This window comes from Conger conger, chromosome 7, assembly GCF_963514075.1.
Source record: "Conger conger chromosome 7, fConCon1.1, whole genome shotgun sequence".
NCBI classification, from domain to species: domain Eukaryota; kingdom Metazoa; phylum Chordata; class Actinopteri; order Anguilliformes; family Congridae; genus Conger; species Conger conger.
Genome location: NC_083766.1, coordinates 32,483,679 through 32,508,474, shown reverse-complemented (window position 1 = coordinate 32,508,474; position 24,796 = coordinate 32,483,679). Strand labels below are relative to the sequence as shown.

General features: G+C 46.3%; 1 protein-coding gene across 1 annotated transcript; it reads left to right on the top strand.

Moving 5' to 3' along the window:
* Positions 1–273: 273 nt before the first annotated feature.
* Positions 274–24,469, top strand: supt6h (SPT6 homolog, histone chaperone and transcription elongation factor). Its single transcript, XM_061248376.1, has 37 exons — positions 274–389; positions 1,518–1,648; positions 1,787–1,975; positions 2,212–2,282; positions 2,752–2,938; positions 3,343–3,427; positions 3,543–3,798; positions 4,046–4,147; positions 4,512–4,625; positions 5,354–5,443; positions 5,585–5,727; positions 6,253–6,401; positions 6,560–6,673; positions 7,074–7,203; positions 7,477–7,627; positions 8,382–8,536; positions 9,363–9,555; positions 9,877–10,016; positions 10,235–10,352; positions 10,559–10,635; positions 10,725–10,860; positions 11,234–11,371; positions 11,656–11,823; positions 12,462–12,589; positions 12,960–13,167; positions 13,438–13,585; positions 13,904–14,046; positions 14,434–14,574; positions 18,270–18,465; positions 18,908–19,146; positions 19,492–19,605; positions 19,780–19,904; positions 21,052–21,164; positions 21,258–21,335; positions 21,714–21,895; positions 22,268–22,461; positions 22,917–24,469. The coding sequence occupies exons 2-37, from the start codon at positions 1,546–1,548 to the stop codon at positions 23,101–23,103; spliced, it is 5,205 nt and encodes a 1,734-aa protein (XP_061104360.1). The 5' UTR covers positions 274–389; positions 1,518–1,545; the 3' UTR covers positions 23,104–24,469.
* The last annotated feature ends 327 nt before the right edge of the window (positions 24,470–24,796 follow it).

Here is a 24,796-nt window from a genome sequence, read left to right as displayed (position 1 = left end):
ATGCTGAGATTAAATTCTGTTCATTATGGGCAAGGATTTAACAAGTCAATGAATTGTGAAACCAAATTATGAGAATCTAAATTTATTTTGCATATTTAAAACTTATGCATATTTTTGTTATTTTTGTAATATGTCAGTCGGAGTTCCTTCTTTCTAAATAATGCACAGTAACAAGACGCGGCATTTATATAAATGTCCAGCAGGTGGGTTGAGGTTCACTAAATAGACCGGAAGTTCATTCTCGGTATCCCGGAATTATTATTATCACGCCGAACTTCGCAGCCATTTTTTAATAGGGAGCTACTTTTATTTGCTGGGATTGTACATCTTCGTCAATATTTTTGTGGTTCGTTTAATTTTTCATCGGATAACTAACTGTAGGACAACAGGTAGGTAACTCTTTAAGGTCAATGTATTTCTAAGTCGTGTTACCGTAAGTATAGCAGTGAATATTTCGATGATGTACCATGTTCGTTTTTCTCTTTATTTCGCGTGATCTTCTGCGGTGCTTGTTGTTTATCGGGTCGAATAGCTTATGAAACAGGCCTTGATGTTTTGTTCTGTATTTTGCTAGCATAAAGGCACACTGCAGTGACTGGTGTCAGCGAACATGATATTGCGGTGTAGCATCGTTGACGCATTAAGGCGCTGGTTAGCCAACCAACACGCTAACATTAGCTAATTGGCTAGCTGACTAGTTAACAATAGCCAGCAGTCTCAATGGTCGAACCATTTATTTGACTACATTTTCATTTTAATATTGTGCAAAGACAACTAGCGAAAGATGTTAATCTGGGAGAGGCTACTTTGTAATCTAGATAGCCATTACCGTTTTATTTAACAGCTAAATTACACTGCTAGCTAGCTAACAGAGTTAGCTGTGTTTTCTAGGTAACGGCGTATGTAGTGCGGAATTTGTCGATGCTGGTTATTCGGCAAGTTGAATTAGCTAGCCTAGCTACCTGTTAAGTTAGTGAGTTGACTAGCTAATGATGCTCCAGAGTTAGATGGGCTAGCACGCGCAATAATCAGTCTTGCTTGTACCACGCCGTGGTCTCGTTTGGTAGCTGGCGTTATAGATTTGAAATAACGTTTGGGTGTTTATATGCAATTTGTCTGCGTTATGTAGACGATACTGTAAGCATCACCAGTAAAGCGCACTCCATTATTCTCTTCATGTTGTTTCTCATCTGCCGTGCATTCAATGGTCTATTTACCTTATAACGGTAACGTAATGTCACGACTGGCTACATCTGGCTTCGTAATGTCAAAATGCCGTGCATTCAGTGGCCTATTTATCTGATAACGGTAACGTAATGTCAAGACTGACTACATCTGACTTCGTAATAGTGACTTAAGTGTAATTGTGACAGATAGTCAGGAGGCAATAAGCTTTTCCACCCAGCCTATTTTTTATTTGCTATAACGTAGTTATTATTGCTATTGAATCGGCTGTGTTAAACCGTAAGACCACGTGCTACTGACATGTAATGCTAATATATTGATTCTTTTTTTAGGGTTGGGTTTTCAAAAGACCCTACCGTCATGTCTGACTTTATTGAAAGCGAGGCCGAGGAGTCCGAGGAGGAATTCGAGGAGCAAGAGATACAACCGAAAAAGAAACCGAAGATTGTGGAAGTTGATGATGGTAAGAGGGAACATTTTAAATTAAACGTTGAAATTGTTTTCAGTCTCAGCTAATGAGGCTGTTAAAAGACCTGATCAAGTGTCTTGTGTTATAGTCAGCTTGTGAATAACCTGGGTAATGAATTTGTGTCTTGCCCAGATGAGGAGGAGGAAGAGGAAAACACAGAGGACCAGGACGAGCACGGAAACCTGCTGGGGCTGATTGATGACGATGTGGATGATGACGATGTGGATGATGACGAAGAGGAGGAGGACAATGATGGGGGAAGAAGTGCAGGAGCTGCGAGTGACTCGGGGGAAGAGATCGGGCATCGTAAGAAGAAGCGCAGTAAGTGACCGTGCCCCCTGACTTGAGCTTTTAGTGTTCACCCCAAAATGACACAAAACCAGGTCATTTTGTTATATCTATCTCATTCCTTTAATTCTCTGATTATTTAACCAGATAAAATGAATGGCAGGTTTTAGGTTCAGGCTCACTCATGTCATGTCATGTCATGTATTGTATTGTAACTGTTGATTTTACTGTGCTTGTTATTGAGTGCATCACTCTTATTTGCTCTCCAGCCCATGACTATCGCTTGGATGATGATGACATTGATCTTATTGAGGAGAACTTGGGTGTGAAAGTTAAGAGGGTAAATATCAGAATTTCTGGTCATTGCTCAGTTTATTTTTTTACATAGTGCCTAGGTGAATGCATGCATTATGTTTTGCTATGTCTTAAAAGGCAGTAACTTCTCAAGTTTGGTTGAAGTAGACATGTAGCTACATGACTTGGGGTTTCCTCATTTAATTGTCAATCATTAAAATCACTTTGAGTGCGGCCACTGTTGAAAGGGATCTTGTCTGAAAGTTAATGCGATGTGTGCACAGTACAGTTTTTTAGTTTGTCTAATATGTGTAGAAGACAATTTTTGAAGTGTATCTGTCATAGTAAAACACAGTTACATTGCTGCCAATATTTAGCAGCGGAATGTCTGAATATTTCTTCTATTCTAATAGTTCCCTGGTCATTGCTTCAGAATTGTTATTTTGAGCAGACACATCTTTTTTTATGCTGTAAGTGATATATTTATTAGTAAATATTTTTCTCCACCACAACAGAAAAAATTCAGCCGTGTACGAAACATGGCTGACGATGAAGATGAGGAAGATGATGATGGCAGGGAAGCCCACGAGAAGGACCTGATCGCCGACGAGATCTTCACGGGCGATGGCGATGTCGAAGAGGGGGAGGCCGTGGACATGCCCCTTCGCCACGGGGAGGAAGAGGAAGAGGAGGAAGAGTCTGGTGAGGAAGGGGAAAATTGGGCATTGGCAGGGCATTGTGGTTGTGTAATCCGTTACATTCAACACCTGCACAAGAGTTGGCTTAGGTGCCTTGTTTATAAGGATACCTCATTTCGGAGCTGAACTACCAATTAATTTTTGGCTATCCAGAGACAGCAACAAGACAGTACATTTGATAATTGCCATTGACACTCTTGAACTGCATTGCCAATCTGTTTTATTAATGACTGTTAATGGCAGTTTGTTTTGCACTCCGGTGAAATTGGCTTCATGTCGTAATAGCCTGCAGAGTTCAGTGTTACCTCTGGCCATAGCCTTCTCCATGACTTCCACACGTTTGCCTTCAATGAATTAATTAATCTTAATGAGACTGGTCTAATTCAGTGATGTGTGTGTTGTACTCAGATATTGATGACTTCATTGTGGATGATGACGGACAACCATTAAGGAAACCCAAATGGGGGAAGAAGCTCCCAGGGTACACAGACGCGTAAGTGTGTTGGGGCTTCCGAGAGAGCCCATTTCAGTAAGCTAAGCGTGTCCTCGGATGCCTCTGGTGCATTTCATTCTGAGCAGGCATCGACACAGACGGTCTGTCCTCACAGGGCCCTGCAGGAGGCCCAGGAGATTTTCGGCGGGGACTTTGACTTTCCGGAGTTTGACACGGAGGCGTACGATCATGCTGAGGAGGAGGAGGAGGATCCGGACGAGGAGTCCTGGGACAGGCCCAAGAAGCAGACCAAGAAGCGCGTGGGCAGACGCAGCATCTTCGAGATCTACGAGCCCAGCGAGCTGGAGAGCAGCCACATGACGGACCAGGACAACGAGATCCGCTCCACTGACATGCCCGAGAGGTTCCAGGTGTGTGACTGTGTGTGACTGTGTGTGACTGTGTGTGACTGTGTGTGACTGTGTGTGACTGTGTGTGACTGTGTGTGGCTGTGTGCGGCTGTGTGCGGCTGCACACGCAAGAGACAGGTAGAATTTCTGGGGTGCGTGTGGGGATATGCGTGAGGGACAGGTCTGGAGGGTGATTGTACACAGTGTTTTGGGAGGGGGGTGAAGTCTCCTCTGCTTGTACCTGGATGACGGTTGTTGCCGTTCTCAGCTGCGCTCCATCCCGGTGAAACCCGCCGAGGATGAGGAACTGGAGGAAGAGGCGGACTGGATCTACAGGAACGCTTTCTCCACTCCTACCATCTCCATGCAGGTACGGAATTGCCCCTGCCCTTAGCACGGAATGTGCTACGCTAACAGTAATATAAAATCAGCTACGGATTGTATGAAATCGGAAAAGTCTATGACCCAGACTTATTGATAGCAACATATCTAACTTTCTGTACTTAGAGAAGTTGAAAAAATTGAACACAGTTTTTTTTGCTTTCTGCAACACGCCTCTCTGCATCTTACCATAAGACAAGCGGGAGCAACCAGCTGAATGTTTTCCAGTTTGATTGCAATTCCCCCACAGAACGCTGCAAGAAGCAGTATATTTTGAATTGTAAACGAGTGAATGCACCCAAACATTCACAGTCCTCCGTGGGTATCTGAAGTGGCTTCTGCTGGTGTTTCAGGAAAGTACGGACTACCTGGACAGAGGCCAGACCAGCAGCTTTAGCCGGAAAGGGCCCAGCACCATCCAAAAGATAAAAGAGGCTCTGAACTTCATGAGGAACCAGCACTTTGAGGTGGGAACCCTGTGCATGGCATTTATTTGTTTATTTGCTCTTGAAATTAGCAAAGTTTATGATAATGGCGGTGACAACATAACCCTACAATTATGGAAACCGTTGTCTTGTGAAGACCCTGTTCTTATAATCTTCCATGTTAAGATTTTAAGGTCATAAGATGTTTTGTATGCTTTATTGCTGATATTCATTCAATTCCGCACAAGGTATCCAAATGTCTTTACAGTAGTTATGTGTGTAACAAGAATAATTTGTAGAATAGGTAGTTACAATTTGCCAAGTTAATTTCTCATTTCAAGAGTAGCAAACTCATTTACATCAAGTGCATTAATCACATTGAAAGTACATTTTTCTTATGTAATTGGAAATTAAACATTATCCCGAAACTACTGTAGTTTATTCTGGCTAGACAGTGGACCTCTCACCATGATGGATAACACTGCATAATCCCATTTTTTGTTGGCAAAAGAAATGCAAGTAATGCAACACCTGTTTGTGCACTTGATTTTCTTTGTTGATGTCAGGTAAATGTTACTCTAATGGCCTCTTGGTCTGTCAGTTGGAAAGTTTGTGTGTTCTTTGGAGCAGAGGCAATGTCTCCTCTTCATACCGCAACCGTTTGTGTCTGTCACTGCCACTTCTACTGACATTTTTTTACAGCACTTAAAATATTGTTATTAATGTTATTCCATTTTTACGAAAAATTTAATATGTTGTGATTTCTACAGGTTCCCTTCATAGCATTCTACAGGAAGGAGTATGTAGAACCGGAGCTCAACATCAATGATCTTTGGAAAGTCTGGCAGTGGGATGAGAAGGTACCTTCATTAGCTATGTTTTATTGGTTTGTTTTTCTGAACTGAGCGTGCCCTAGAGTGAGAGAACATACTGTTAGTGTTTGCCTCCAGTGCTACTGAACAGAAACCTGACTTGTTTATGTTCTCTTTGCTTTTCCACAGTGGACCCAGCTGAAAACCCGCAAACAGAACCTGACCCGCCTCTTCCAGAAGATGCAGGCCTTCCAGTTTGAGCAGATCTCTGCCGACCCCGACAAGCCACTTGCTGATGGCGTCCGGCCACTGGACACTGCTGACATGGAGAGGTATAGCCGGCTGGATGTTGTGTGATGTTGAAATTGAATTGATTAATCTGTCCCGTTGATAAAATAATAGTTATAATTTTCCTCCGAAAATATATGGACTATTTGCTGATGATGTACACACCCAGCGCACAATAATTTAAGACCTTTCTTGCCAAGAAATGTGTACCAGCTTTTGCACATAATGCATACATGAACAGTCCACAATCCGGTACTATGCCAGATGTAATCATGTACATGCATACATGCACTTGTCCGTTATCAGTCAAGGAAATTGCCATGTGTACGTTCCTAACTTTATAATGGAATTGTATTTTTTGATGTCAGCCTATAGTTAATTGTAAAGTAACTGCCTGTGATATGAGAAATTTGTGAAACACTGATAGAAATTGTATTACGGTGCCGAACCGGAAGCCTGATTTTTGCCAAGCATAACCGAATGTTAATAAATTTACTTGACTGTGCACAGATTGAGCGAAACGTGGTTAATTCTCCCCTGAAGAGCTTTCTGTCCTCTGTCCTTGGCAGACTAAAGGATGTGCAGTCCATCGACGAGCTGGGCGACGTCTACAACCACTTCCTGCTTTACTACGGCCGGGACATCCCCAAGATGCAGAACGCTGCCAAGGCCAGCAAGAAGAAGCTGAAGAAGATCAAGGAGGTCTCGGAGGAGGATGGTAGGGCTCGTACACCAAGGGGAAACCTGGCCACTTTCTGCCTTCTGCAGTGGTGAAAGACAATGTCCACTACTATGAAGTTTTCTGCACTGCTGTCATTACTGCCATTGCGGTAGAGACGCACCAGGGTGAGCCACCGGTGTCCTTCTCCCACACAGGAGAACAGGAAGCGGAGCTGGAGGAAGAGGAAGAGGAGGAGGAGCAGAAGGGACCGGATCTGAAGCTGGCCTCTCGCAGGGACATGTACAGTATCTGTCAGACTGCTGGGCTGGGTGAGCTCCTATCAAACCTGCCTTCATTAGACACTTAAAGAATAATTTACAAAAGTACATCCCGCTATCTTAGTCGTACCTGTCGTTTGAAAAGAGAAACACTTGCACGATGAAATTGCTTCCCAATTAATGTAATTGCAACCTATTGATCCCGCTGGGGATAGGCCTGATGAAGATCCCAGCAGAACTGAAGCCTTGCCATTAAATCTGTTGTGGGACACTTTCATTGTGTGTGTTTCTCTTCCTGAGAAGACTGGCGTTTAACACTTGAACTATATACTAAATTACTTGTGCTTGCCTCAGGAATAACTGCCTGAATCATTGTGGCTATATCTTTGCACTTTGTCCGTGTCTTGCATTCGGGATAGTGGTCATAATGAATTATTTTTCCTCCATTCAGATGGGCTGGCTAAGAAATTTGGTCTAACCCCGGAGCAGTTTGGAGAGAATCTGCGTGACAGTTACCAGCGGCACGAGACAGAGCAGTTTCCGGCTGAGCCTGTGGAGCTGGCCAAGGACTACGTGTGCAGGTAGGCCGGCCAAATACACTTTCATACGCCCCGGCCACAGTGGAGCTCTGAACGATGGGACGCTGACAGTACGTGTTAATAATCCGTTAGGGGGCAGTAGTAGGAGTTTTATACGTTTCATCCCCTTTAAGACAAATGGAGTCAGGCACTGGGATTAGTGTGTTCCTGCCATTTCCACAGTAAGCATCTGGCTGACGTTTAGCATCCTCGTACATATTTACGCCTGTATGTGGAGCGGGCCGTGAGCAGTGGTTCTGCCCTGTGTCCCTGCAGTCAGTTCAGCACCCCCGAGGCAGTGCTGGAGGGGACGCGCTACATGGTGGCCATGCAGATCGCCCGCGAGCCGCTGGTCCGCCACGTCCTCCGCCAGACCTTCCAGGAGAGGGCCAAGATCAACATCAAACCCACCAAGAAGGGCAAGAAGGTACGGCCCGTCCCAGCTCGTCTGTCTGGATGCGTGCTTCCCATGGAAATATTAAGAGTTCAGCTGAGCTGCAGTTTGAAGACCCTTTTTTCTTGCATTTTAAAATGACTTTAAATGACATTCAATTGGCAGACATTCTTATCCAGAGCAACTTATAGGAGTGGAGAACTTCAGTTACGCTCGGGTATTAACTAAGCCAGTTAAATGAACGTGGATTTTCTTTTTATGGAATAACGAGAAATTATGACAGTTATTTATTGATGTAAAGGATGTCATTGCTATACGTGAGGGCTGGCGGTCTGACGCATGTCTGTGATATGCTCTTAAAGACCACGTGCATGAATTGCTGTCTGTAGGCCATACAAATTTTATGTTTCCAAAAAAACAACCTGTTCCACAAAGCAGGATTATTGGGTTAGCTGGATGACTGAACCAAGTTCCAAGACCCTTCCCAAATCTGGCACGTAAAAAGAATTTCAATTATCTGTCTAACTCCGTAATCCTGCTTTGTGGTACAGGCCCCAGATCTTCTGTCACGGCTATTATAAGAAATGCATTGCTTTTAGGGTAAAAACATCAAAATAGGGGAATAAAATAAGCTTAAAATCACACTGTATGAATGTGTATGTACATGACTTTACGCATCGTAGTTACAGAAGCTTGTATTCAGAGGCTGAGAGGCCGCAGTGTTGTCCTGCGCTTGGGTGAGCATCGCTGGGCCTGCAGGCCTGACCCCCTCCCCCCTGTGTTCCAGGACGTGGATGAGGCGCATTACTCCTACTCCTTCAAGTACCTGAAGAACAAGCCCGTGAAGGAGCTCAACGGAGACCAGTTCCTGAAGATGTGCCAGGCCGAGGAGGAGGGCCTGCTGGCCATCGACATCTGCATCGACCTGGTGGGAGTGAAGGGGTGAGCAAGAGCCTCAGGCTCCTTCACTACGGTGCGCTTAGTGTAGCTGGATTCACCGACTGTGCATTTAGCAGGGCTTCAAGGCCTCCCATGGAGCAAAGGATGAGTAAAGCTTCAGTTAGATAACACCTGCAAGAAAAGGGAGAGTGGGGTTAGGCCTCCTCCACATGAATGAGAATTCTTCGGACGTTTCTGATACAGAAAATGTTTTTTGGGCTGAATGTGTAAACGGCAAGAAATGTGGAATGTGCTGTTAATTTTCAATTTACACAATAGTCTGTATGTGATATTTATAAATTTCAGCTTGCATACGAATTGTTTGTGTACAGCTGAATTTCCCATTTCATACTTGCAGCATGAAATGCATAAAAGCATCCAGATATGGTCAAGGGGTTCAGCTGTTGTTCAGACCAAATGTCTGAATAGGGAAGTAATCTAAGTGACTTTGACCGTGCAATGATTATTGGTGCCAGACAGGGTGTTTTGAGCATCTCAGAAACTGCTGATCTCCTGGGATTTTCACACACAACACAACAGTCTCTAGAGTTTGCAGAAAATGAAAAAACAAAAAAAAAAAAACATCCAATGAGCAGCAGTTCTGCAGGCAAAAACACCTTGTTCATGAGAGGTCAGTGGAGAAGGGCCTGGCTGGTCAAAGCTGACAGGAAGGTGACGGTAATACAAACAACCACCCATTACAACAGTGGTATACAGAAGAGCATTTGAACACACAATGTGTCAAACCTCCAAGTGGATAGGCTACAGCAGCAGAAGACCAATAAAATAATTGAAAGAACAAAAAAATAAGGAATACATTTTTGCGCAGGTACGGCGACCAGACCTACTTCGAGGAGATCAAGCAGTTCTACTACAGAGACGAGTTCAGCCACCAGGTGCAGGAGTGGAACAGGCAGCGTACCCTGGCCATCGAACGTTCCCTGCAGCAGTTCCTCTACCCACAGATGGCCAAGGAGCTGAAGAACAAGCTCATCAGCGAGGCCAAGGAAAACATCGTCAAGGTAGCCTGGGCTCACATGAAGTTCAGATATACTTGGATTGTCAGTGTCACACAAGTTTGTAAATAGTGTGCAAACCAGTATAATTCTTTTCTAGTCTTACCTGTCCAGCAGGTAAAAGTGAACGGCGTTGGCTGCTCTCAGTTATTTACTTTTTTGAAATCTAAATTTGGCAGGCAACATGGGCTTGCATATATGCAATTCCCACCCTAATTTAAAATGTTCAATCTGCAACTGTAGCCACGGTAATGCGAGGGAGTGCAGCGGGTCACCGTTTGGATGTAGGTTGGTGTCCACAGTGTCACGCTCTTTGCTCCTCCACAGGGCTGCTGTAGGAAGCTGTACAACTGGCTGAAGGTGGCGCCCTACAAGCCCGACCAGCAGGTGGAGGAGGACGATGACCTCATGGACGAGAGCCAGGGCAAGGGCATCCGCGTGCTGGGCGTGGCCTTCGCCTCCAGCAGGTAGAGCCCCGTCCCCGCCTGTCTGTCGCCCTCTGTTGACAGCTGTCACATCCAGAACTTTCTCTCAGTCGCTCGCTGTCACTCGGTTGCTTACTCCAGGGGTGATTGAGAGATCCTGTACTCTAGGATGGCTCCCCAAAGAGGCCAGAACTGGTCATGTCTGTGTTTCGCCTGACTTGTTGGACATGGGACGAGCATTCTTTTGGTGTCGTCGACAGAGACACCCCGGTATTCTGCTCCCTCATCAATGGCGAAGGAGAGGTGGTGGACTTCCTGCGGCTGCCCTACTTCCTGAAGAGGAGGAACGCGTGGAGGGAGGAGGAGCGGGAGAAAAAGGTAAAGTGAACGTGCTGTTTTGAGAGGAAAGCATAGTTGGTGGAATTTCAGAGGGATGAAAACATTTTTATAAACCCTGCAAAATTAGTTCAGCAGCCTAGTGAAAAATGTCTCATCCATTGCCTGAGGTTCTCAAACACTGCCAATGGCCTCGCAACATTCATAAGTGGTAGTAGTTGATGGAACCTCTCATTCCATGCCCCCAGATGCAGGACATTGAGAACCTGAAGAAGTTTCTGATCAGCAAGAAGCCGCACGTGGTGGCGGTGGCAGGGGAGAACAGGTAAGCCGGTGTTCTGCTCGCCGGGTTTGGGGATGTCTAAGGCAGCCAGGCCGTACCAAAACATGCTCCCCCCACCCCTGTGCCCACAGGGATGCCCACATGGTGATGGAGGACATCAAACGCACGGTGAGCGAGCTGGAGCAGGAGGCGTCTCTCCCGCCCGTGGGCGTGGAGCTGGTGGACAACGAGCTGGCCCAGCTCTACATGAACAGCAAGAAGTCTGAGGTAACCGGGACTGCTCCCCCAAAACACCTCCACTCCCTGCTCAGGGAAACATGTGTACAACCTCAGGTTTAGTAGTGCATTCACTGCTTGTGTCAGAAGGTTGGAACTTGGATTAAAAGCACAATGTAATTGGCATCGCTCCAACCCTGCCACATTCATGCATGCTCAGAATAATGGGTGTCATTAAAACACGATGATGCTCAGCTTTGTTCAGCTGAGACGCGTGTTGCCACTCTGGAGGCGCCAAAGTTTCCGACTTCCGAAGAAACAGTTATAGCCTAGGACATTATAGTTATAGTTATAGATAGGACATTTCCTACTTTTAAGTGGGAAGCTGCCGAACGCACCGTAAGCCCTGTTACGTTTGCTCCAGGCGGATTTCAGGGACTACCCGCCCCTCCTGCGCCAGGCAGTGTCTGTGGCCCGTAAGATCCAGGACCCCCTGGTGGAGTACGCCCAGGTGTGCAGCAGTGACGAGGACATCCTGTGTCTCAAACTCCACCCACTTCAGGTAACCCTCAACCTTCATCGGTTTCCTGCATTAAAGCTGCTGCCAAGGCTGGTTTTCACCGTTATGCCATTTGGCACATGTTGGCCCAGCCTGCACACAATCTGGGAATTCAGAACCATGCCATTTTGCCACAGTGAGATTAGAACGGCATCGTTATGAATAATCAGAGTTGTAGGTCTGTTGCATGGTTGTAAGGGTAAGTGCGATTCTGTAGGATTGCATTGGTGTTCTGGATTTGTCAGTATGTGCTCCGTGTGTCACATGACCGTGCGTCTCCTCCTCAGGAGCACGTGGTGAAGGAGGACCTGCTCAGCGCTCTGTACTGTGAGTTCATCAACCGGGTGAACGAGGTGGGCGTGGACGTGAACCGGGCCATCTCGCACCCCTACACGCAGAGCCTGGTGCAGTACGTCTGCGGCCTGGGGCCCAGGAAGGGCTCCCACCTGCTCAAGGTGAGGCCTGCACCCCCTGCAACCCTCAAGGGCCGAGACCCGCAGCTGACATGGGAGTGCGTCAGCAGCGCTAATTGTTCAATTAATGGCCTGGGAGGAAAGAAAACCAGAGCTGGATTTGGATTCTAGGGCCAAATTTGACTGTCCCTGCCCTACACTGTCCGCGAGCACAGTGACCTGAATGGGAAAACGGCGTTAACGAAAATGATTGTAGGATGATTTGTTACAATTTCAATTCATCAGCTTAACCAGCTGGTGGCAGAGAAAGTACTGTAGTTAAAAGAAAATGCTTTGGAAAAACATTATGCTGGCAAGATGAGTTTCACATCGCCTCTGATCCTATTTTTATGCAGTATATACATGATCAATATTTTTGTTGGCTTTTCCTGGGCTGTTTTTATTTATAATATTTATTATATTTTATTTTTCACTATTTGGTAATGCCACACTTTGGTAAATGAATGCCTCAGAAACGGGAGTGTACCGTGCTGACTTATTCAAAACGGTTGATTTATTATATCACATGCTCTTCAGTACACCCTAGCAATATGGATGCTGCTGTTTTTCGGTCATGTCTGTCATGATGTTCTCCTGTTGTGGGTTGCATCTGTAAAATGTCCGCTGTGCTTGGTAATCAGATCCTGAAGCAGAACAACACTCGCCTGGAGAACCGCACCCAGCTGGTCACCATGTGCCACATGGGGCCCAAGGTGTTTATCAACTGTGCCGGCTTCATCAAGATCGACACGGCGTCCCTGGGAGACAGGTCAGAATCAGGGCCTGTGGGTGGCTGGAGATTTATAATGATGCTGCTGTAAATTTCTGTTGGCAAACATCCTTCTTGTATTTATGGCCAGTATGTTTATGTAGCTGGTAAAAACAGATCTTACAGAATCTGTTCCTTGATAATTAATGTGCATTTGAAATGATTATGTATTTGAACATATTTATGACCAGTACCGTATTTTCTTACTGTAGTGGTGTTAGAAGCTTTTTAAGAATCCCGACACAGACATTCCCTACATTTATCCTGAGGATACACAGAAATGAACTCGCAGAAGCAGAGCCTGGTAATAGCATCCGTTGTAAAGAAGGCCATTCTGTAGTAACGTTACCCGTAACGTTTTTGTGCGCAGCACGGACTCCTACATCGAGGTTCTGGACGGGTCGCGCGTGCACCCGGAGACGTACGAGTGGGCCCGCAAGATGGCGGTGGACGCGCTGGAGTACGACGAGTCTGCTGAAGACGCCAATCCCGCCGGGGCGCTGGAGGAGATCCTGGAGAACCCGGAGAGGCTGAAGGACCTGGATCTGGACGCCTTCGCCGAGGAGCTGGAGAGACAGGTCCGTCACCATTTTACCATATCTGCCCACCACCACTGAAGCATATTTCCCCCCTCTTTTATACATTTTCCCCCAAAGTCTTTATTGAGTCACAAAATAAAGACCGTGTATGACTTTCACTCAATCACTTAACATCAGTATATCACGCACTGATGTTATGTGCAATGTAAGTGTGCTAGAAGAGCTGCAGATTATGCCCATAATATTCTGTAAAATATTTAAAAACTCACACTTCGTAATATCTTTACCGTCTGTGCATTGTGTCTTCAGGGCTATGGTAACAAGGGCATTACCCTGTATGACATCCGCGCCGAGCTGAGCTGCAGGTACAAGGACCTGAGGGCCCCGTACCGGCCCCCCAACACAGAGGAGGTGTTCAACCTGCTCACCAAGGAGACGCCCGAGACATTCTACATCGGTAATTATTATTATTATTATTATTATTATTATTATTAGATTTTTTTAGTTTTCCATGTTAATTACTAGTCATATTCATATAGTTATTGCAAATTTTACCCAGCTCAATCTCTTTATTAATTTAGCCAGAACAGTTGATGAATCAGTGTGTGGGAGTTAGCCCTTTTCTTTCCAGTGTAATAAGAGCATCTGGATTCAAAAGCTCAGCTTCCTCCATAAGTTCTGAGAGCAGTACCTGAAGCTGAAGCTGCAGCTGAAGCAGGTTCTGTTTTTCCATGCCCTTCACATACTTCCCGTGTTTCCGCTCCTCCCGCCCTAGGTAAACTGATTACCAGCGTGGTAACGGGCATAGCTCACCGGCGCCCCCAGGGCGAGAGTTACGACCAGGCCATTCGCAATGATGAGACGGGGCTGTGGCAGTGCCCCTTCTGCCAGCAGGACAACTTCCCTGAGCTCAGTGAGGTGAGACCGCCATACCCAGGCCCCTGACCACGTACGGTAAACTTCACCATGTCATGTATGTGAGGAAAGCCTCTGGAGCATAGTGAGCTCTAAACCTTTTTCAGTCATCCTAATTTGAGGTTATCCAGGTTGAGTAAAGGTACAAAGAAAGCATGAACTCTGTTAACCAGTAATACTTCGTTCTCCAAATATATGGGGATTTGGCAGTTTTGTGTTGTTTCTCTGTATTGTGAAAGACTTTTGGGTTCAACAGTAATGCTCCCTGGGGCAGGTTAAGTCAGGTGTTAAACAGGTCGAACTGCATGGCCTCTTGATGGATTGACTATTAACCATTAATTATCCCTTAAAAGTGCCGTGTTTTTCCTGTTCCGCCCTCTCCCCGCGCAGGTGTGGAATCATTTTGACAGCGGCTCCTGTCCGGGGCAGGCCATCGGCGTGCGGTCGCGCATGGACAACGGCGTCACCGGATTCATCCCCACCAAGTTCCTGAGCGACAAAGTGGTGAAGCACCCGGAGGAGAGAGTGAAGGTAACACAGTGGCCCTGGACTCATGTACTGCACCTGTCGTGTCTAGGAAACGACAGAGTCCAAATCTTCAATTTGTCGAAAAACATCTTCGCGAGGGAAAAGACGACACAACGGCAGCAAGATCTTCAGGAAAATCAGACTTTATTAGCACACGTGCATAAAGCCGGATCAGCTCCCCAGAACTGAACCTCGACTGTCATTTTTACACCCATTTTATACACAGTTACTCCACCTACCACTCCTCCTCAAACCTCATTCTGGCAAATCACCCACACTTCTTCTTCTTTCGTATATCGTCAGATGGCCAACTCAGTGTCATGCAGCCACGCCCTCGTCTCCGGTCCTAAGTCGAAAAGGCCAGCTTCTGAGGGTGGGCTGTATAGGGGGCAGCCGGTGATTATGTGCTCGGCAGTCTGTTCAGGCTCGCCACACTCACATGCCGCACTGTCCGATAGGCCCCACTTCTTCAGAGATGACTTGAAGCGTCCGACGCCAGGGCGCAGACGGTTCAGTGAGGTCCATAGATGGCGTGGCATGTCTTCTCCTTTTACACTGCCTCCTGGGTCCCGGATGTATCGTTGAATGCGGGAGGGCCCAGCCGTCTCCCACGTCTGTTTCCAGGATGCTGCCAGCCTGGCGTCTCTGGACAAGTCCTCAGGGATAGACTGTAGCATCTCTTTTGCTGCCTTGTTGTAGGGATGGCGAGACTTAAGCCTGCATGGTGGTGCCGGTGTTGTTGTGGCTTTGTGTAGGATGTGCCAGTCGTGCTTCTGGGCTTTTCTTGCCAGGGCGAGGGTAGCCGCATCCCGTCGGAGACTGGCTGGGGCGATTCCAGCTAGGACTGGCAGGTAGGACACAGGGGTGGGTTTCAGACAACCAGTATCTATACGGAGGGCGCTGTTGATGACCGTATCTACCTTCTTCACATGTGGACTTCTGCTCCAGGCTGGGGCGCAGTATTCTGCTACGGGTAAGACCAGGGCTTGCGTGGATATGCGTAGGGTCTGGGGGGAAGCTCCCCAAGTCGAACCCGCCAGGCGGCGGATGAGCGAGACCCTTGCTGTTGTCTTGGCCTTCACTTCATCCAGGTGTTGCTTGTAGGACAGTGTCCGGTCCAAGCATACGCCGAGGTACTTGGGGGCTTGCTGGAACTCCAGGCGGTTGTTGCCAACATGCATGTCCAGTTCCCTTCTTGCTTCCCGATTGTTAAGCTGGTAAGCTGCAGACACTGTCTTGCCCATGCTGAGCTGAAGGTGCCACTTCTGGAGGTAGTCTGCCAGGATGCCCATGTCTCGGTTGAGGCCATCTTCCATCGCCTTCCATGTTGGGCGTCGAAGCATGATGGCCAAGTCGTCCGCATAGCCATACTTGGTAGATGTTGTATCTGGCAGGTCGTGAATGTATATGTTGAACAACATTGGTGAGAGGACGGAGCCTTGCGGGACACCGTTCTTCAACTTTCTGAGCCTGCTGGTCTGGCCATCGCTGGTCTGTAGGATGAAGCTACGGTTCGATAGCATCTCCATAATGAACCTCACCATGTGCCGGTCCGGGATTGTCTTCAACAGTTTCAGATGTAGTCCACGGTGCCACACGGTGTCATAGGTGGCTGTCAGGTCCAGGAATACTACTCCAGCTTTTTCGTTATCCTGAAAGCTGTCCTCGATGTCCTGAGTGAGTAGCGTTACCTGATCCACTGTTGACCTGCCTCGGCGGAAGCCGGCTTGTTCCGGTGGGAGTTGTGGGTCCACCACTGGCTCGATGCGGCTGTGAATCAGCCTCTCCAGGATCTTATATGGGACACAGAGCAGAGAGATGGGCCTGTAGGACTTCGGGTCTTCGGCAGGTTTGTTCGGCTTTGGCAAGGCTATGACGGAAGAACGAGCATAGCCAGTAAGATGTTCTTTCACTTTGGTGTATGACAAACTCTGGGTGGATATTGTCTCGACCTGATGACTTGCCCGGCTTCAGTTTGTTGATTGCTGCACTTAGTTCGGCTACTGTGAAGTCTCCTGAGAGGTTAGCATCGACGCTGGCTGCCCTAGAGAGAGACGATACCTCACACGAGGTCAATCGTGTGACGTTTCTGTCAGCATCAGGGAAGCGACCATTTTTCAGGAGCTGGGAAGCAATGGCATCTGCTGTCACTGGACACCTGTTCTTATCATAACTCCTCCCAATGCTCCAACGTCATTGTGGCAAATTGCCAACGGTCCTTATGCTCTGCCAACTCTGTACAAAGTTCAGGGCGTTCTGCCAACTAGAACAAAGTTCAGGACTCCCCCTGTCCTCACTTCACCCCGCACCTGCTCTTGGCAAACTACCAGATCTCATGAAGTTCTGGATGCCCCCCCTCAAACACACGTCATCCATACACGTCACTCTGTATCTTTCGCTTTTATAAGACGAACCAAGCAGCAGTAATCATTGAAAATATACAGACAAACTAAACATTTAATTAATTATTCTCTTCTAAGGGAGTAAATGTACGTTTCATTCTTTGCTCTCATTTCAACAGTTTTCACTGTGGTTTCTTGTGTTTTCATAAGCTTAGCTATAATTAATGTTCTAGGTCAAATAGATACACTTCTGGCATAAAACATTGAGAGTCCTGGAGAACTCAGCTGTAAAGTCATATCTCGCTCTGTGTCCTTGGATACGCAGTTTGAGACGCCTCCCCCGCCCCAGCTGGCTCACTGTAATTCTAGCACAATTTAGCAGTTAATCAGTTTGAAACTATACAGGGTACATATCATACTTTAATATGGATATATTGATACATTGATATATTTTAGCATACATCGTCGAGAGTTTTGGAGGAACCAGCCTGCTCACTAAGGTGGAGTCTGATTTTGACTTGTGATTGTTTATCATGCTTTAAGGAGGGAGATCTTTTGTTCTGTAAATTTTCCCCTACACACAGAGGAAGGTGTGTCATCTGGGGATAAGAAAAAGGTGGATAGGATGGTCATAGGATCCAATGTCTCATAGACCAATCAGAACAGGCCCCCAACCAGTCAGAGTGCATAAATGACAGCAAATCAAAGGTGATTGCATAATACTTTCTGGCTGCCTCCTGGTGATTCCCGCATGGATCTTGAAAGTACAGTCAAAAGGTATCCACCAACTGTATTGTTTGTTAGTTTTGCTCTGTGACTGGTGTAAGGTTTCTTTTGCCCTTTTCTGTGGAGTCAAATGCAGGACGAAACACTCTGAATACTTCAAGAGAATTTAGCTTTATTTACAGTGGACAAGGGAGACAAGCGCACCACATTCGGGCGTCTGTGGTGGGAGAGTGTGAGTGGTGTGTTCAAAATGCAGTCCGTGGTCATAAAACATCAAATTTGAGACTGAAAGTGGTTGGCTGGTGACGAATGGTCTTGGCCCTCTGTGGGAGCCCATTTAGCAAGGGTGCGTGACATCACTTATACAGGGACAAATTGCAGGAAATGCTAATGTCAGAGGAAGAAATATAAGACTGTATGTCCATGGTAAGGATAAAACTGGGAAACTATCCCAGTTCCTGTTTTCTATGAGTAAGGTGACATCCCAACAGTCCCAATTAACCTTCCTTGGTTAATCTGAGGTTCTCCTCACGTATGCCTTTACCTCAATTTATTTGCTTCTGTTTGGATCTAATAAATCTTGTCCCAGACTGGAAACCAGAGTAACCTCCTTGGCTGTTTTTATTACAGGTTGGAATGACCGTCCACTGCCGGATCATGAAGATCGACATCGAGAAGTTCAGCGTGGACCTCACCTGCAGAACGTCGGACTTGATGGACAAGAACAACGAGTGGAAGCTGCCCAAGGACACATACTATGACTTCGACGCCGAGACGGAGGACGTGAAACACGAGGAGGACCTGAAGAAGAAGCAGCAGCGCACCAGTACGTCTCCTGCAGCTTTCCTGCCCTCATTCCTCACAGACGGGGCCTGTATCGGGCGTCTCCTCTGTGCTGTCTGCACATTTCTGTGATTAAAAAAATATATCTCCTGACGTCAAATGAGGAGGGGCACATCAAATGAGGATGCACGCAGCTGTGTGAAAAGGATATTGATTGGGGTTCATCAGAAAATTGACAGTCATTTCATTGACATACATGCTCACTGGTATACGATGGTAAAATATTGTTTTCCAAGAAGTGGATCGAAAAAAACTTTGTATTACAATTTGATGTACTTGATACGTGCTTCAAGACGTGTTCATATGGTCTGAGTTGAGGAAAAGATTCATTGTGATTTCACCTTGTCTTTAAAGCCTTGGAAATGTGGAGCGCGTTAGTCCTTAAACCGGGTGCGAAAGCGCTAAGCTTTTCTGTTCCCACACAGCCTACATCAAGAGGGTGATCGCACACCCGTCCTTCCACAACATCAACTTCAAGCAGGCGGAGAAGATGATGGAGTCCATGGACCAGGGCGACGTCATCATCCGGCCCAGCAGCAAGGGGGAGAACCACCTGACCGTCACCTGGAAGGTGGCCGACGGGATCTATCAGCACGTGGACGTGCGCGAGGAGGGCAAGGAGAATGCCTTCAGCCTGGGACACACCCTCTGGATCAACAACGAGGTGGGCATGGCGCTTGACTTCCTGTCTGCACTCACTTCCTGTGTCCTCTGAGACGGGCATTACACTGCCCCCTATCCTTCAGTAATTTTAACATAATGTTAACATACTGAAATAAAATGTCATCAAGGTCAGATATATGGCAAAATGTACAGATCATTGCTGCTAACTGATATTGCGATATACTGTAAATATTGTGTTCATATGTAAAAAGATTGTATAATTACAATTATTTTCTTCAAATTCCTCATTTACAATTGACTAACTATATGTTCATTGTATATATTTATTTCTTATTTTTATTTAAATATTTTCTTTCCCTTTTGCCCATCTTTCCCGTCTTTGTAGGAATTTGAAGATTTGGATGAAATTACAGCTCGTTATGTTCAGCCAATGGCAGCATTTGCACGCGACCTCCTCAGCCACAAGTATTTCCAAGACTGCCATGGTGGAGACAGAAAGGTTTGTTGAGTCCAGTGTTAAGCAGAGTTTGAGTTTATATGAGATTAATGTCTTGAACCATGCAAATGCTTTCTTTTTTAGTATTTCAACATGTCCTTTTTGGAGTTGGGTGCAACTTTTAAATTGGCGTCCCCAATGGTAGGGTAAGGGTCTCTGTTTCTCTGTTTCTTGTAGAAAATGGAGGAGGTCCTGGTGAAAACTAAGAAGGACAAGCCCACATTTATCCCCTACTATGTGTCTGCATGCAAGGACCTACCAGGGAAGTTCCTGTTGGGCTACCAGCCCCGAGGAAAACCAAGGTTACCATCTCTCCCTTGCAGATCATCCACCGTCCCTTGTGTCCGTTTTGCAGCACTGCAAAAATGTTTTTTTGTCTTGCAATGAGATGTAAAACATTGTTTTGTCAAATAGAAAATATTTGCTCATTTTAAGTACTGTTTGCTTGATAACTGAAATTCTTACCCTGTTGCCAAATCTTGAAATGATTGGTTTTTGTCTGTAGAGTATGCAGTTTCGCATCTTTCTACTGTGCAACTAGCATAGCTCCAATTCTTGCAATATACTGCACAGACTATTCAGCCCATTTCTGCTGAATTTCCCCCTTTACTGCAGATGAGTGTATACTGCGTCTAGTCTGGCCCTGAACAACCCTGAAGGGGGTTATATTTAATGCTGTTCCACACCAGCTCGTGCAGTGACCTTCCTGGTGTGAACAGGAGACACTGCTGGGATAGGGTTAGACACTACACCGTCATTCCGTTATTGAAAAATGGCATTTGTTAAGGTACATTTTAATACTAACAACTGAAAACTGTTTATAGTTCTACCCACTGTTTATAATACAGTCCGTTTTCACAGCTGATGCTATTGTAAACATTTCAGGTCAGCAGCTTCCCTCATTTAAATTTGAGTGTTTCTTGTCGCATTGTTTTGGCAACCACATGTTTGGGCCGCCGTGTTGCCTCTACTCCCATCTCATCTGCCACCAATAGGAACGCTCGAAATGAATTAATAGTAATTTACTCCCACAGCTGCTCATATGGTGCGTGTGGCCCTGTGTCACGTTTGTAACAGTGGTAGTGCTTTTCATGCAGAATCTTATTCCAAGGAAAGATTATATATATGGACTAACACTAACAATCTGGATTGTATTGAAATAACACGGTCTGTTTTTCTGGACCTTGCTATGTAGTATTACCAGATACTGCTATAGAGTTAAATATTTACCCCTAATGGTGAGTCTAGATAGGCTGAATGGCATGTTATCATTATGCTTTTTTATTTTGGGATCTTATCTATACAATATGTACTTGACATGTTGTTATAAAGGATGCCTGCCCTGCAGATCCAATAAATACTGTTTCACACGCAATCACAATGCAGTATATTTTGTTAGAGACTGAGTGTAACTTTCAGCTGATGCAGGTGTTGCACTGTGTTCTGCAGGGTGGAGTTTGTGACCATCACCCCCGATGGGTTCAGATACAGATCCCAGATATTCCCCACAGTCAACGGACTCTTCCGTTGGTTCAAGGACCATTACCAGGAACCAGTACCAGGTATCCCCTGCCAGTCACACTCAGAACCGCCGGATGGGTCAGGTACTGATGTTCATGAAGAGCAAAAAATAACTCCTCCTTGTCCTCTGACAGGCATCACGCCAAGCAGCAGTAGCCGAACGCGAACACCTGCATCGGTCAATGCCACACCGGCTAACATCAACATCGCAGGTCAGTTGTCCTTTCACAGTAAAACAATGTGTAGCCTGTTTCTGATCATGTAGACCCGAGTTCAACGGCTGGAAAACAACATGGGTAGAGTATCATGGATCAGCCAGATGTGAGAGATGTTTTGTAGAGTTCATGCAACACTTCCTAAACAAATTAACTGCCTTCAGTGAAATGGTTGTTCTGTCTGTTTTTAAATTGGCAGAGCTAGGCAGAAAGTAGCCGGGTTTGTACCGGCAAACAATGTGGCACTGTTTGCGCTTAAACATGGCAATATCTTTAGACCATTCAGGTCTTTTCAGACAGCGTTGCATAAAATGAAACCAGAGATAGTTTGACATCGTTTCTGCTCCTGATTGTCTGTGCCCCTCCCCACCACAGACCTGACTCGAGCGGTCAGTGCCCTCCCGCGGAACATGACCTCGCAGATGTTCAACGCCATCGCCGCGGTAACGGGGCAGGGGCAGAATCCCAACTCCACGCCAGCGCAGTGGGCCTCCAGCCAGTATGGCTACACTGGCGGGAGCAGCGGAGGTGGAGGGGGCAGCAGCAGTGCTTACCACGTACGTCTCTTTAGCCCTCCTCTCCTCCTCCTCCTCTCCTCTCCACTGCTTGGCTTAGCATGACACACTTCCCTTGGGCTTCCATTGTGGCTCACTGTTCAACTTCTCTGCTTAACACCCCCCCCCCCCCCCCCCCAAATATCCCTCTTTCATACCCTGTATTAAAATACAATAAAAAATGAAATGCAAAAAAATAGCTTGCTCTTAAGATGACTATTGTTTGTGGTTATAACTGCTCTGCATGTGTGTTTTGCTGTTTATACACCAGCCTATAAGCCGCTGTGTTGTGTGTATGGGGGAGGCCTTGTGGAGGGTGAGCTGGTTTAATGTTGGTCCGCTCAAACACCCTCTCGCACCCCGTTCTCTCCTCAGGTTTTCGCCACCCCGGCACAGCAGCCCATCGCGACACCCCTGATGACCCCTAGCTACTCGTACACCACCCCCAGCCAGCAGCAGGCCATGACCACGCCCCAGTACCCCAGCAGCACCCCCCAGTCCTCGCACGGGCACCACCCTTCCTCCACCCCCTCCTCGTCCTCGTCACGCATCAGAACGCCGCAGCCAAAGTAAGCGTCTCCGACATTAATGTTACCAGGGCGACGGGATGCTGTTGGGTTTCAGGCACTGGGCTAGCAGGCTCTAGTCCTGGGGATTACTGCTCTCATACCTTCCAGGAAGCGAGATGCACAAGCTGTGTTATTTTGGCAAATCTTTCAGCACAAATGGATGTTTTAACCTTCAGATTAGGTCCTCAAAAGCCCTAGGTCCTCAAAAGCCCCAGGCTCTGTTGATTTTTGTTGTCACCTTAAAATTGGCAGCAAATTTGGATCCGTTGTTTACTTTACAGTATACTCAGTGCTAGGTTAACATTGATGTCTCTTTATTAACATGTATTGGTCATGTATAGCACTTTTTGTGTGAAAAATGTACAAACGCAGCAGGAGGCCTGCTGTAGGACTGTTAGGTACTGGCAGCTCTGGTGTCAGGACTAATGGGAGCTCTTTCCTCCTCCCCCTTGCAGGACGAACACTCACACAGCGGTGGACTGGGGGAAGATGGCAGAGCAGTGGCTCCAGGAGAAAGAGGCAGAGCGGAAAAAGCAGAAGCCCCGGATGACGCCTCGGCCCTCGCCCAGCCCCATGATCGAGAGCACGCCCATGTCCATCGCAGGGGACGCCACCCCTCTGCTGGATGAGATGGACCGATAGTCCCCCCCCCAAAACACAAACACAAACCCTTCTGTCCCCCACAGTCCCGCCCAGCCCCGTGCCCCGTGCCCCTACGCACTCGCCATCTCTCCTCAGCCCTCAAAGCTACTTTATTTTGTGATAACAGTACTGGAGCAAAGAGCTTACGTGACGTAGAGATACAGATGAACATTTCAAACGGGCAGACAAACACGTTTAGGAAATGGACCTATGATGAAAGTTTGTCGTGTGGGTTTTACTTTTAATCAAGAAAAAGGATTTTTTTTTTTTTTGGTTTTTTTTTTTTTTGAGAAAAAAATAATAATTAGGAAGAATTGCTGACTAAATGAATCATCTTGACTGTTTAAAAGGCTGTGCAGTATCGCAGTACGATGTTCAGTAGGCCACCCTTGTCATCACTGTGAGCACCAACCACAGCAGGGTGCTGGATACTAATGACACGTCCTCACACTTTGCCAAGCCAATGGGGCGAAAGGCTGTCTGTGTTTTGTATGCATGCATCAAAACAAATAAAACCTTTTTTTTTTTTTTTTTTTTTTTATAAACTTTAATCCGGGACGTGTCGCTGTAACATACTATGCACTGGTGAATACACTGAACACCCTGCTCCTACAAGCTTGTGAACCTCATTAACACTCTTGCTCTCTCTCCCATGTGAAACGTGCGGCCTTTGGCCTTGTGTTAACCGGTTATCTTTTGGACAGTGTTGCTCGTTCTACATGTCTGTCGTCATGAACGCTCTCCTTGTTGGTTAAGAACAGGAGCCCACAGCTGAATTTCAGCCTGTTGCTTGGAATCCGACCACGGGAATGCGTTACCATGACGATGCAGGCAAAGCCACGGGCTTGCCCATCTTGCATGGGAAATCAGGGAGGGCGCGCTGAGGACTGTTTACTTGCTCCCTTTCCTTTACAGCAATTCAGATTTTCTTCTTTTTATGTATGTGTAACCTTTGGCCCTTGGGCTTTCTCAACAGTTTAATAGATGGAAAATACTGTATTTGTGGAAATCCACCATTTTGAGTGTTCTCCCGTCTACCATTTTTTTCTATCATTGAGTTTTAACATTTAAGCAAAGTGACTAGAAGGTGTTAAGTTTATTCCATCTTAATTTTGGCAAGAATCACAGTAAACGCACGTTTAGGCCTTTCACTACTCAAGAACTACAAGGATTATTCGTATACTCAGTACACAAGCTGTGAATGTGGGATTTTCGGCTTTTGTAGAGTGCAACAGCCACACATTCTATTGGTGGCCTGAAATTGTATTTGTCATTATTACATAATACTTATGAATTCCCATCAGTGGTTGAATGTTTCTGTGGCATCACCTTGCTTTTCTCTTGATAAAAAAGGAAAAATACCAAATAGCTTGTGGTCATTTTTTCCAGCAGTGTGTGTAAATGCATTTCCTGTGGTTGTGCTCTGAGGTTTGTGGTGTGGGGGTGGTCATCCAAAGTTGAGGCATTTATTCTTTATCTAATGGAGTGAGGAATTGTATTCACACACATAACTTTATGCATGCCATGCCATGTCACGGTCATCCCAAGAGAAAGAACATGACTGCAAAGGCACCTTTTCATTCTGTGCCATTTCTTTCCATTTTTTTTTCTAAATGGGTTGTTAAAATGAAGCTGCCCTTGTATTGTAGCTTTGAGTCATACAATATTTACTTATGTGGCCAGTTGGCTGTAT

Coding starts and splice junctions, on each gene's coding strand:
- supt6h (XM_061248376.1), top strand. CDS start 1,546: ATGTCTGACTTTATTGAAAGCGAGGCCGAGGAGTCCGAGGAGGAATTC. Junction 10,017..10,234: donor GTGGCCTTCGCCTCCAGCAG/GTAGAGCCCCGT, acceptor TGTCGTCGACAG/AGACACCCCGGTATTCTGCT. Junction 19,606..19,779: donor GCCATGGTGGAGACAGAAAG/GTTTGTTGAGTC, acceptor TGTTTCTTGTAG/AAAATGGAGGAGGTCCTGGT.